At 35.0% G+C, this 13,928-nt stretch overlaps 1 protein-coding gene across 4 annotated transcripts in view; it reads left to right on the forward strand.

Annotated features, from left to right (window-relative positions):
- DIAPH2 (diaphanous related formin 2) overlaps positions 1–13,928 on the forward strand; it is a 214,441-nt gene that overhangs the window by 97,889 nt on the left and 102,624 nt on the right. For all 4 annotated transcript variants that reach the window (XM_068411748.1, XM_068411749.1, XM_068411751.1 and 1 more), the window contains one exon: positions 6,642–6,765. In XM_068411748.1, coding sequence (XP_068267849.1) covers positions 6,642–6,765 — 124 coding nt within the window. The remainder of the gene's footprint in view (positions 1–6,641; positions 6,766–13,928) is intronic.

Below are 13,928 nucleotides of genomic sequence, written 5' to 3' on the forward strand. Positions count from 1 at the left end.
GCACAATTGCTTTATCTTTCATTAACTAAGATTATGATTTTGCTGTAGAAGTCTGAAGTGATAAAGCGTAGCTGTGTCATTGCCTTCCTTCACCATTCTATATCAATGTCGTGATAAGGCAACTAAAATGCAGAGACCCTGCTAGTGAATGAAGTCTTAGCATGCAAATTAGAAGTACAAATGCACATCTATGTGTGAAATGTATCTGTTAAAAATTCTCTTTTAAAGCTTTTTCAAATTACATGTTTTCATTTACAATATGTTGTCATAATATATAAACAAAACATTATAAACAGAACAATTTATAAACAACCATTTGGGCAGAGTTGCTGTTTTTCCTAAACATCAAAGGTTTCAGGAAAAAATCTGTGAAAAATTTACAGGAAAAAAGTGTATGATGCACAATGTATTGACTGTTAAGCAGAAGTAGTCTGTGTCAGAAAGCTTACCCTTCTTTGGAAGGAGCAGATGGTGATGTGCCCTAGCTAGTTAGGATACTCTCTAGTTTTTCCCTTTGATCCCAAAGTGTTTAAACAGCCACTCTTAAGCATTTCTAACACTTCTTTTGAGGTTATGAACTTATTTTTTTTTTTTTGCCATTATTTGGGGTTTTGCTTTGAAATTTAGACACTGTTGGCCTGAGAATGTACTTGTCAATACTTCTTCTTTTGCCTAAGTTATGTTAAAAACACGTGACGTTTGTCTGGAAGGAGGAGTGTTTGCTTGTAGTAGGCTTGGTGGGATGTAATCTTAAGAGTTTGTCTGATCCCACTTGTCTGACTGTTCATCTAGTTTCTTCTTCAGAACTTCTAATGATTAAGTTCAGTGTCTTTCCTGGGAAAAATATTTCAATATAGAGTTATATTTGCTGTTGAAGATTGCTATAGGTCTATCACACTAGCATGTAGTGAAGACCTAGTTTCTGATAAAGGAAATTGTGTGTGTGGTATCTGCATTCCCCCACCCCGCCCAGTGTTCAGGAGGAATTAGGACCCAAGCCATATCTGTACCATGCTTTTCAGAGTCATTCTTCTAATGCTGGATTTAACTTCTTAGCATAATGGTTTATCTGTATAGCAAAGTGCAGCAACATGGTTGATCATAGTTTGTGTCCTGTAGACAATATAGCTGTGTTAGGAAAGACTCTAGTTTGAATAGTGACGTGTTAGTTACTTGAGAAATGGCACGTTAAGGGAGCTGTACTGCTTTCAAATCTGGAAGCTGTTCAGCTATGAAGCTTCAAGTATGGGTGGTTTTGTGTAGTACAGGTGTACTGTGGTATATATCACAGATATATGTGTGTGTGTGTATACGCACATGTAAGTGTATGTACATATACATACATGCCTGTGAGATATACATGTCATGGTACATATGTATCACACAAAAAATGCATATATAAACATAGATATATGTATGTATACCTGTGAGATACATTTATCACAGTAGATGTACATGTATACACACACATATAATATACAGACATACTCCGAGGTACACACGTGCACACTGGTACTCTGAATCCTCAAGTAGGCTGCAGCAGCACTGTTCTCCTAACTCCAACAGAATGTTTATTCTCTTAATAAGTATGAATTGAGTAATCAATGCTTGTAATTCCTGCAGATTATGTATTTGCTCACCCATTTCCCCTCAAACATTTTTCAGATCTTTGTGAGACTACTTCCATCTGCCCTCAGGCAATAAGAAATAAAGAATCATTAGTATGCTCAGAATGTAGTTGTGACACAAATACTGTCTAGACTTACAAATCCACCAGTTCATTTGCTTCATATAGACTTACCTTTGCTTACTAAGTCATTTATATCGTTGGCGCTCTCACTTTAGAGTTTTTACTGAACGCGGACATGGCCATCCCTCTTCTGCATCATGGTCAGAGACCCTTTGAATATATTATGCAAGAGACACAGCACCTAATCAACATGTATAATTTCACCCGTTGTTATAGGGGAGGACTCTTAGTCTGACACAATCTTATTTTGGAAAGGATTAGTCTGTCCTTTGCTACTATTACTGTATTACTGTAAATATAAAATGCTTAGCTTGACTGTGGGGACTAGCGAGCATTTGACATTAACATGAGATTAACTGCTTGTAACATTTTTGTAGGACTAAAGTGGTCTACCAGACATTCACTAAGCCTTCCTTAGCGTGCAGTCTGTGCAACTACTTTCTCAAAAATAATTGGATAGGATTTTTTTTTTTTTTTTACAGAGCAGGAATTAATAGAGGGAAAATAGTAAAGTGAAGAAAAAAATTATCACCTTTCATGTCAAAAGGCCATTGTGCCTTCGCTTCAGTGAGTGTGGATTTCTGTTATAAATAAATAATAATATACAAAATAATCTTTTAATCAGTCGTACATTTGATGATGCGTGATTAACTGAGCTTCATTCAGTATTTGTGCAGAGAGAATATTGATAAATCTGGGTGCTTATATTAGTCTTCCACTGACATGAAAAAGAGTCACAACATATTATGCATAACTTCATATTCACCTTGTTTATGTTAATCCTATATGTTAATGGTAATTCTGTGTGATAATACTTTAGTTAGTTGAAAAATACATGTTTAATTTCTGGTATTGGATTTTTCCTCTGTCTCATAAATCCTTTTATTATAGGAGTTTGAGGTACACATGCTAAAGATGCTGTATTTCTTTCCATCTTAGAGTCACAGCAGCTCTCCACAAGCCAGTCTTTTTGTACTGCTAAATACGAGGCCACTCTGTTACAGTTTGGTACAGATTGAGAAGCCGTGTTGCCTTTTTTCTGCTCTTTGGCCTTGAAGATGGGTCCGTATATAGGTTTTGGGGTTTATGTGTTTTTTGACTTAAGACATAAGGATGTACTAAGTGCCCAGTGTTCCACCCAGCCTGATGCTCTGTCCGGTGCTGGCAGCGAGATGAGCTGTTTAGGGAGAGCACTGCAGTTCTTGCAATCTGTTTCCCCCTCCATCCACACATGTTCTCAGAGATGTATTACACATTACGTCCCTGCCTGTTCCTTTTGATATCTGTTTATGGACCTGTTGTATGTGAACCTAAACTTTTCTAAACTTGTTTATACCATCTGCCTCCACTATTCCCTGTGTCAGCGAATTTGACTTTGACTTCTCAAACTTTCCCATTTCTTAAATTCTGACCTTTCCACTATGGATGGGGGTCTTAATTCTCCTATAAAGCTGTGAGGGTGATAAGGTGGATTGTTTATTGCTGCTGATTTGTTTTACTTTTGAAATGTGGCAAATATTTCCTCTTTGCTGCAAATGTAGGGAAATGTCCAGGCTTCTTGTACGCTGCTTCCTTTTTTTGGGGACTGTTCATTGTAGAGTGGGGGGGGAGGTTGGAGTTTTTTGTTTTTTTTTTCTAGTGGTTGTTGCTGGTTGTTTTTTTTCGTTCTTTTTCTTGTTTTTTAGTATTTGCCTCATTGTTCCTATCTTGAAATCGGATCTTCGTGTACTGGATTTAGTTGGTTGTTTTCTCCTGCTGCAACATTAAATGGAATAGTAATGTAATTGCTGGTACAGAGAGGCTTTCCCAGTGATGGTTCTCGAACAGTGCTTGTGTGCCACTGAAGGCCAAATGCTACCTTTCATGTAGATTTTTAGACTAGTTCTATTAGGATGCCTAAATTTCATGTAGAGTGATGGGCAAATTGAAGGTGAACAAGCCTTTGTCTTGTGACCACCAGCTTTAAGGAGCATAGTGATAGAGACAGTCTTTTAGTATGTGCATTTATGGAATGGTTTCAAAGAAATGGCGTTTTGCTGCAAATAGAGTTTATGCTTTCATAAATTAAAACCTTGCAAGACTTTTAAGAAATTCACATGATTTTCCCTGAAAGACTAAAAGGTATTCATGTTGCCTCCTCTTCACATTACTGAAGTAGTAAATCTTCAATAAAACAGTTTTTTGGGAGGAAATGCAGATATTTTATTATAGACTATATATATACGTTTCCTGTTACATGGTCTTTTTAAGCTTGTCTTGCAGAACAACAGATTCATAAATTGTTTGAACAGAAACTTGTACATTTGTCTGGGTAAGGGAAAAAAAAGAACAAAAATGAATATTCTGTAATGCTTTTTGCTAATTCAGTGTGAATATGGAAGTTAGTTATGGGAAGCACAGCTTTTGAATGTAGCCTTCTTGCTTAGACAGAGTTCCTTCATACTTCCAAAGTCAGTATGCACCTAATCTACACTGTTTTCTGAACTTACTTGAGTAAAACAGAGTTACAGAAGATGCTTTTCTTCCATTTTAATCACAGAGGCTAAGATTTCTTGTTGGTCATTGCTCCCTGAATTTCTTTACACTTGTAAATTTCAGACAAAAATAAACTACTGGTCTTGCTAAGCAGTCATGCATTTAAATATTTTCAGATTGCTGAAAACAGTTAAACTTTTATCTTTATCTTTTAAACTTTTATGTTGCCTATTTACTCACCAGCTGCTATTCTTTTTCTCAACAAAATTACCATTTCCATCCTCCTAATTTATTTTTCAGTTCTACCATTTTACTTCAGTGCTGTTTGTCTCCCTATCCAACTACAAAACAGCCTATAAAAATGTTGTAGTAATTAAAGTTCTTTAGTTCTAGCAAAAATGTGTGCTCCTTTTCCGACAACAGTATCAAATGATTAAACTAATGCAGCCATAACCTAAAAGCTTTGATAATGCTGGTTATTCAGACTGCTTTAGTGGTTGATTTCAAGGTTAACTCTCAAATATTAAGTTAATAGCTACAAGGATGCTGTGGTCAGTGTAGATTTATTTGGTTTTTCCCCCCAATTAAGCTTAAAAAGTTTTTCACTATAGTTTTAAGATTACGTGATTAGTAGTTCCTTTGGTACCGGTATGAAATGGATAAAATGGAAAATAAAATCAAGATTTTGTCTGTGATAAAGACATCTGTATTGATGCCTTGTGTATTTGAACATGCTTGTGAGAAGTTAAATCAGTGGTGTTATGGCTGATATGAATCATTATTTACAAAGAAGATAGTATTAATTCTATTCTGGGAACAGCTTCCTCATTTACAGGATTGTTTATTTCCTATATACTGTTTTTCAAGCCATCTTGAATCAAATTCCTGCTACTGTTTAATGACACATAGTCACAGCACAATGTTTTAAATTACAAGTAAATAGGAAAATAAGCTGTTCTTTTGAAAAAAAAAACCTGTGCAACTTTTGGACAAATGGCTTACAATGGAAATAAAAAAGTGGAAACCCCTTTAAAAAAAAAGGTCGTGCTTATCTTGACTACACAAAGAATCCTTGGGTTATCTGGGATGCAAATCTCCAGCGTTAGCTTTGTGTAGCAGCTGCCTGCAGTCAGTCAAGAGCCCTTGACTTGGCCAATTACTGAAGGGTAGATAATGTGCTGGATGTTCTCACCTCTGATTCCACATAGCAAAAGTTGCTTGTGGCACTGTCTTTTTAAGAACTCACCAGGATTATATGCACTGTCACTAAAGATTAAGTAGTTTGTAGAGTATAAATCGCCTCTGAAACAGAGTATGCTTGAAATATTCTGTACTCAGTTTCAAGGGAGGACGTGGAATGGTGCAAATGTTACAGTGCTCTTTGGGAAAGGTGGTGTTGTGATAGCCTGCTTGTTCTTGAAAGCCGGTAGTTGTAAGCTGTGCAAGAAGAGACAAAGGACAGAAGATAGAATTTGATTCTAAAATGCATCTTTAGATTGAGAGCAAATGCTGATCAAACTACTGCTTATGATTAAATTGAGAATGATAAGTGGACTTTATGTATTGTGTCATAAAACTCAATATTATGGGTTCAGTTTGTTTTAATGTTACAATTTGTCCAGGGGCTTCTCTACAGAGACTGTCACTTTTCATCTAGTTTTGGTTTCTTTGTGGTACAATATTGCTCCACCTTCAAAATTGTGATGTCATGATTTCCAGTGGAGATTTCTCTCAAGATGCAAGTAGTGGCTGTTTAGTACAAGTTACAGAACTAGTGGTTTACATTAGAAAAGCATGACAGAGTAAGCACTGTTTCTTTAGAGTAGCCTCGCTTTTTTGGTGCTGTACTGCGAGTCCTTTACTTCTTTTTAATTATCAGTAGCTTTTAGTATTCAAATCTACCTTTGATGTTAACAGATGATTTCACAGATGTTGGTTTCTAGAAATCAGTTGAATTTCAAGAAAAGAAAAATATTTGATCTCTTCTCCATGTCTATTCCTTAAATCATTTCTGTAACTGAGTACGTGCATTAATAAGATCATTTATTTAACCAAGTACATGCATTAAAATCTCTTTGAACCTTAGTTACTTTTTAATCTTTGAATTAGATTTAAAAGAATGAAATATTAGAACTTTTACCAATAAATTTAAAAAGAAATTGAATAATTTGAACTAATGGTAGAATTAAGTGGTGACATTTCAACATTAAATATGATGATTTGGTGTATTACATTAGATATTTTCACTTAATTTTTATGAAGAGTAGAATTTTCATGAGCAGTAATTCAGGAAAAATGTGAGTCTGCTTAATGGAATCATTCTCCTTAAGGCTATTTATGCTACCATTGTTTTTTCCCCTTCTGATGCCCTTTCTAGAATCTGGAAGCTTTTTACTCATTGTCATTTTTTTCTTAGTTTCAGCCCAGACTCTGAAGAGCAACCTTGATTCAATGAACCATCAGATCCAACGCTTAGAAAATGACATTGCGAATTTCCCTAAAACACAAGACGAACATGATAAGTTTGTAGAAAAGATGAGCATATCCTTTTTGCATGTCTTCATTGGTGATCTGAACACTCTGATCGTCTGGTTAAGTATTTATAGCACTTGAAAATAAGTTTTAAGTCTCTTCTTCCATGCTTTTATTCTAGTGCAGAGGAAAGCATAACAGAACATGCTGAATGTAAGAAAACATATAACTGAGTATAACTTAAACCATTTATAATCAGACTTCCAAGGGGGAAACCAGATAGCTTTCTTGAAGGAAGTAGTTATAGTGACTGGTCACAAAGATAGTAGTATGGGGGTTTTTTGCTGTAAGAAATGATATTTAATGATATTGTTGAATCATTTCAATCTGGAAAACTATCAGCAGTAGAGTTGAGAGCATTTATTATTTTACCTTCAGATATGTTGGTTTTTTTGAAGGGCAGAGTATTAATTTTGTCAATGGTGTTTATTTTTTTTAACAGATCATTTTAGAGAAAAAATATTTACGTTTTTTGTGCTCAAGAGTGATTTGTTCTTTTATTTCTGTAGGGAATAGAGACTGTAGGTTCTTTAAGGACTAGCAAGTAAAATCTGTGGGAGAATACCAATGATATCTGTCTAGCCTGTTTTCCTTCCAAAATTTTCATATATGTAGCTTTACTTTTGCTCAAAAGTATGAAGCAGTAAGTAAAGTATACTGTAGATGTAAGAAGCTCACAAAACTGTGAGAAAGACTAAGCAAAAGTCCTGGTTTTCTTAAAAGAGATTTGCAGGTTTTTATTTTGCACAAAGCACGTTTCTGTGTATGTGGAAGTATTCGGAGTATGGTACATGGTGAAGTCCAAAGCATTTTGTGAATTTAGTTCCTGTGACACCTATTCTTTCTTACTGCAACCAGACAGAAGTCGTGGTTTTGTAGGTTTTTCAAAGGAAAGAAAAAGAGGGGATTGATGTCTAAAGCCATTCGTAGCTGCTCATCACATTTAGTAGGTGGATATAATGAAGAGGATCTCCTAGCTACTGTGTATTTGGAAACTAAGTTTTAGCAGGATTAACCATCTGAATGTATTCAGTGACAGAAATTCACGAGGAGATATTTAATATTTTCTCTATATGGATTTATTTTAAGTTCCTGACAAGACTACAGTAAAGTAGCTTAAGGGAGACAACTCATGACTAAGTGGAAAATTGTTTCTTGTTACTTACGTATTCTCTTCCACCTTGTCTTATTTACAAGGTTAGGAGCCTTGCTAGTAATCACATTTACCAGTTCTGCTATAAAAAAAGAATTTTGTTTTCCGGAGAAACATTCACATAAGAAAATCTCATTATATTACCTTGTAATTGTTCTTTGCCTTGTCATCATGTGCGTACGTTGAATGCTGTCAAGTAAGCCCCGCTTTTGTTCATAAATGAAACCAGCGTATTGAAACGTACCTTTTGCAATCGTGTTTTCTTGTTAAGCTTGACAGCTCTGTTTTAGGCCTGACAGCTTATATACATTACTTTTCAGTTGTGTTGAGTAAATGGCTTGCCATTTGTTGTTTTGCTACCTATGTATTTACAGTACTTATAAAAATTATTTGCATCACTCAAGTGCTTTGGTGAGAAAAAAGAGCCAAGTAGGTAATGTTTATGTTTTTCTGCTCTGCGGTTTATCACCTGAATTTCTTAAAGAAAAAAGATCATCTGACAATGCAAGAGAGTTTTTTAAAAAAAAAAAAGTACTGATGCTTTTCTGTATTAGCAAAAATACGAGGTTGCTATGAAATTTTTTAAAATTAATTGTTGAGAGTGTCCTGAGCAGCCTTGCTTCTGCGCACGTACATTGATGTCACAGCTAGATTACCGATTCCTGGTAATTAAAATAGGCACCCTGAACTGTAGGTATCTGCCAGCTTTTATCATACTAGTGAATTTGGTGCCTTGACAAAATAGATAAGACTGTAAGAAATGAACTGATTCTGCCGAAGGATTTATGTTTTCATAATTAATAGATGACCTGATAAATGGTGTTTTTCTTTTTTAGAAAGTCATCTCCAGTTATGTCAAGTGATCAAATTTGTTTCTGCTTATCATTGAATATTTTTAAATTTTCTACACTCCTGTATTTTTTTTTTTTAGACTGAAGAATAAATTTTAAGGGGGAGGAAGGGGGGAATGACATCTTAGTCTTCAGTATGTATTTCTCTTGTTTCTATCAGCTTGTTGAAGAATTGTTGTTGATAACACATACTGAGATTAGAAAGTTAAGGAATTTCAGGCTGCACATCTCTCTATCTGCTTGAGTGATTCAGAAAATTTGAGACGTGTCTGAACATAAATCATCTCTCAGTAGAGAGTTTTAGGATGCAGGAGTTATACCATAATTAAAGGCATAGTTTCTCTTTCCCATTTCTGCTAATAAACAAAGCTGTTTACTGGTAATTGGGATGAGACTTTCTTCAGAGAATATGAAAGGAGTCTTGCTTGGTATCATACTAAGGTAGGAGATCAATTACAGTAGCAATATAATTCATAGTATTCATCATAATAAGATGAATTAATATAATACAGAAGCAAAGGCTATGAAAGAAATTACTTAATTTTACATTTTTAAACTTTGTTTTAGCAAATAAGGCAAGTTTTTGGTACTGTGAGTGATAAAAAGATGAATAGAAATTCTACTTATATTTTCTTCTAGGATTTCTTTCTTGACCCATTTCTAAGCAGGCTAATTTGTGATTTCACTTGATCAGTTTTTTAGTGCATACAATTATACTACTTGGTGTAACTCTCGAATGCCTAAAAATAGCTTAAAACTACTTTAGGAGTTAAATACAAAGACAGGAGGAGTAGTATTTTACTATTCTACAACTATTTAAAAAATTGCGATATATTGCAGAAGTAATATGTTCAGGTAAATATACTCCATTGATTAAAAAACTTTTAATTAAAGATGCTAAAATTAAATTTTTCAAGTTTTGACTGCAGTCTGCTAACCTGATACATATCAAATGGTTATTTTAATACATTTTTATTATTTAAAAACTGAGGAAAATGGGTTAATGCTATCTGAATAGTTCATATTTAAAGTCAGACTATAGGCAACTAAATGAAATGATTCTTATTAAATAGAACAACAGCAATTTGTGAACTAATTTTAATTTTCAGAAAGGAACACCATTCATTAAAACAGAATCCTTTTTATGAAACAAAAAAGCTGCCGCCTTGAAAGGCATATATTATTTTCATTTGATATATATTTATTCTTCTAGTTCTTTCTAATAACGACTATTGCCTCACAACTAAATATGAGTTATGTTAGTTCCTTACTTGATGTACTTCAGTGGTAGTGAAATGATCTGGGAAGAAATCTACTGTGAGTGCAATTAGCGATAGGACAAGAGGACACAGCCTCAGGCTGCGCCAGGGGAGGTTCAGGTTGGACATTAGGAAGAATTTCTTCTCAGCAAGGGTCATTAGACATTGGAAGGGGCTGCCCAGGGAGCTGGTGGAGTCACCGTCTCTGGATGTGTTTAAGAAAAGACTGGACATGGCACTTAGTGCCATGGTCTTGTTGACATGGTGGTGTCAGGGCAATGGTTGGACTCGATGATCCCAGAGGTCTCTTACAACCTGATTGATTCTGTGATTCTGTGTGTGTGGGGGGGACTTCTATGCACTGAGAATGTTAGATAATATTTAACGTGCACTAAAAATCAACTGATCATTCTCTTTTACGAACCACTGTACTGCAGAATCTCTTCTAGCACCCACTAGGGAAGAAACAAATATGTTCTGAGTCAGAATCTCAGCATCTGGAAATGGCTGTGAACCTTTTTTCCTCTCTGAGTGACTGAGCAGCAGGACATCATTTACACACTGACATGGAGCGCTGAGAGAATGTTAATGGCATTAACACTCTTGTCATCTGTTAACACTTGGGATTTCCACCTAGCTTGTTATGGAAAAATGATTCACTTAGTGTTTTGAGATGTCATTTTTAGGAAAGCCTGGTTTTGTTTTCCAGACAATTTGAAATGCACTGGTGCCTTCATTTATTCATGAATATGTACATTAATGTCTGAATTTGGTCATAACTAGGGGCTTCTCAAAAATAACCCCAAAGCGGGAAACTTTCTAGGAACTTTTGTATATGCCCCTACATTTGAAGTAACTATCTTTTGCTTCAGTATATTTGAATGTATTTTTAAATGTAGAGGCTTTTGTCAGTACTTTGGGAACTGGAAAAGAGAACCATTCAGTGACTTTATCAAATTCTAGGTCATGTATAATCCTTAAGACAATTCTATACATGCGCCTTTTCTTACAGTATTTATGTAAAGTTTTTGTTGTTACTGTCTACCAAAATGACATTTGAAAACACCTTCATTGGAAAGTGCAGTTCTTGACTAAAAGAGGTATTTTGGGAAAACAATAGTTATTTTCCTCAGTAGTGTCCAGGGAAAAAAGGTCAACCTTACTGAAGCTTGCACATCAATAAGATTTTTCAGATTTTTTTTTTTAACTTCTCAAAGAACTTGGTTCTTATCCCCTCCGTACTTCCTTTTCTTTCTCTCTTCTCCCCCCTTTACCCAAGTTAGAAAATCTATTGTCCAAAAAAAGGCAGTGAAAAAGCACTTATTGTGGTTTGAAAGTTATGAAGTATTATGTTATAAAGTATTTTTTTTTTTTAGCTATGGTTACATTATGTGAATGTGATCAGGTGTTTTGTTACTCCTAGTGTTGAGCATTTGTTTAAAGGTAAGCCACCTGCTTACAGTTAAAAACAAACTCCAAGGAACAATCAGCAGAAAGCATGTCTTAAGATGTGCTAGCACCAGGGAATAAAGTCTTGTTTAAGAAGACTTACGAGTGCATGCAGTGGAAGGAAATGAAACAGGAGTGATTTATTCTAGATTGAGATCAAATTGTCAGCTGTTCTCTCCAAGTCTTACCTCAGAAAAAATTAATACTTGGTTAAATGCTTAGACAAGCATTTTTTTGTTTGTTTTCAACCATCAATTGTTAGTCTTTCTTGTTAATATAGAGAAAACAGAACATGTAACACTAAGTTCACATTATTGATATTGTTTGTAAATGAGGAAAGGCTAGAAACTATGGAACTTTAGAAATACAGAGATAAATAAATAATTTTCTTCAGTTGAAGGTTCTCTGGTTTCCCTTCACTTTCTCTCCAAGAAGAGTACAGACAAATATACCATGTTAGAGGAAATGTAAAATCATCCTCTATGCTCTTTCTATGCCGATTTCCTATTTGACTTCTGATTCTTACAAGCCCATACGGGCTGAGGACAACTGCTGAAGTAAGAATCTAAATGGAATTAATTTTGAAGCTATGATTCGGTTGGGCTTCCTGTCTTATCACTTCCATTTCATTGTTGTGTTCTAGGCAGATGTGTAAAATAACAGAAAGGGAAGTGAGAATGCAATCAGCTACAGAAAGTTTGGAAGACAATATAGTAAGAGGAGAATGGGAAGTAGCCAGTGGATGGAAGGATGAAGATTGAGTTTTCAGGTGTTGAGATAAGGGGCACAGTGTCAGAATGACAAGGTTTAGAGGTCCTCTGTTAGCAGCAGGAAAAGTTCAACATGACAAAAAGATGTGAACTTTTCCTTTCCACCTACACCCTGAAAGTTACAAATGTGTGTTCCGTCTTTGTAGGCCATTCTTAGTATATGCTCAGTACTTCTTCAATGGAAAATTCTTTAAGCGTAAGTCTTATTATGCTGTACGTCTTTTGCTTTACAATTCATTTTGTACTTTAGGTGGGATTTTTTTTTTAATGCTTGTGTGTCTTTAGAATTGCAGTTGTATGGATTAATCTGCAGGCCTACTTTTGACTGTAAGCGACTTTTTCTCCTGATTGATGTTCAAGTTCTCTGGATTTCTGTTATCCTAGTGCATTCCCAAGTATATAAATTGTTCATGTTGCGAGGAACTTTTTGAAGTAGAATGTACATTTAAGTACTAGCAATAACATTTTTTCCCCCACTACAGACTTGGATCAATTTGAATTATTTGTTAATGAGATATTAAAATGCTCTTAAGAACTTCCACCTTCTACTACGTATTCTATAGGCTTTTTACTCAAATTTGTATAGTTATTGATGTAATGAGGAAAAAAAAAAAATATGTGATTGTACATTAAATTTTGCATTCAGGATGCTCTGTTCTAAGTTCATGTGCCAAGACAGCAAAATTTGTGACTTCAGTATCAGATTTGAGATTTCAGTGAGTTAGCTGCTTGACTAACAGCCACCAAACGCGTATGCCCCAAATTTGCATTATTTTGTGTTGCCCCAAATGCATGAAAAGAATCGCTGAAATGCACTTTTGAAAAGGAAAGCAACAGTATATCATCTTGAGAGGTTACACTTTAAAACCTTTTATCTCTGAACACTTGCATCGTATTTAAATGGATATGCTAAAGCAACCAAGACACACTTGATTAAACCGATCGTGCTTGTAATTCTTAGAAGTACATCTGAAGGTCTGACGTATTTCATTAGCATAGGCAGAAAATCCCACTTCTGAAAGCACTGTGATAGAAGATAGGAAGAATTAGTACATACATATAATCTGCTTTTCTTTTCTAAACTAGCTGCTTTTTTAGAAAATTCAGGGCATCAATGAATAAACAGTGTTTTCTTTTTCCAGTTTTGCATTGCTAATTGTTGAAGCTCATAACATCTCAGCATTATGAATCCTATTGAAGAACTGACCCTGCCAAGTTCAAAATCAGATTACAAGCAATTTGTGCTATGTTTAGTTATGTATATTCAATTGACATTATTAAGCTATGGGTAAAAAAAAAGGACTATTTGATGTCGTTGAGCTCAAATGTACTTCAGTTGTTTACTTAGTCTTTAGAGAGTGTCTCTCCCCAGCATATAAAATGATCTGTTTGTGCAGATTAGCCTTTTTATAGGTACCAGTTTAAAATTGAGATAATCAGCAGGACAGAAATATGGCCAGGACCTATTGCAATTAGAAGGCACAGTATCAGAAACACATTATGAAGGTCTCGGTCCTGAGCAGCAGAGCAGCACTCACACAGAAACAATCCCAGAAACTGTAATTTTTTTTTTTTTGTAGGAGATCCTGTTGTTCAGTGGCAGTCGTGATACAACTGTTGCTATTCAATTTCGTTTCCACTGAGAAATGTCAGTATGGCCTTGTGGCATTTACTAATCCTTTTATTTAC

This window comes from Nyctibius grandis, chromosome 13, assembly GCF_013368605.1.
Source record: "Nyctibius grandis isolate bNycGra1 chromosome 13, bNycGra1.pri, whole genome shotgun sequence".
NCBI classification, from domain to species: Eukaryota; Metazoa; Chordata; class Aves; order Nyctibiiformes; family Nyctibiidae; genus Nyctibius; species Nyctibius grandis.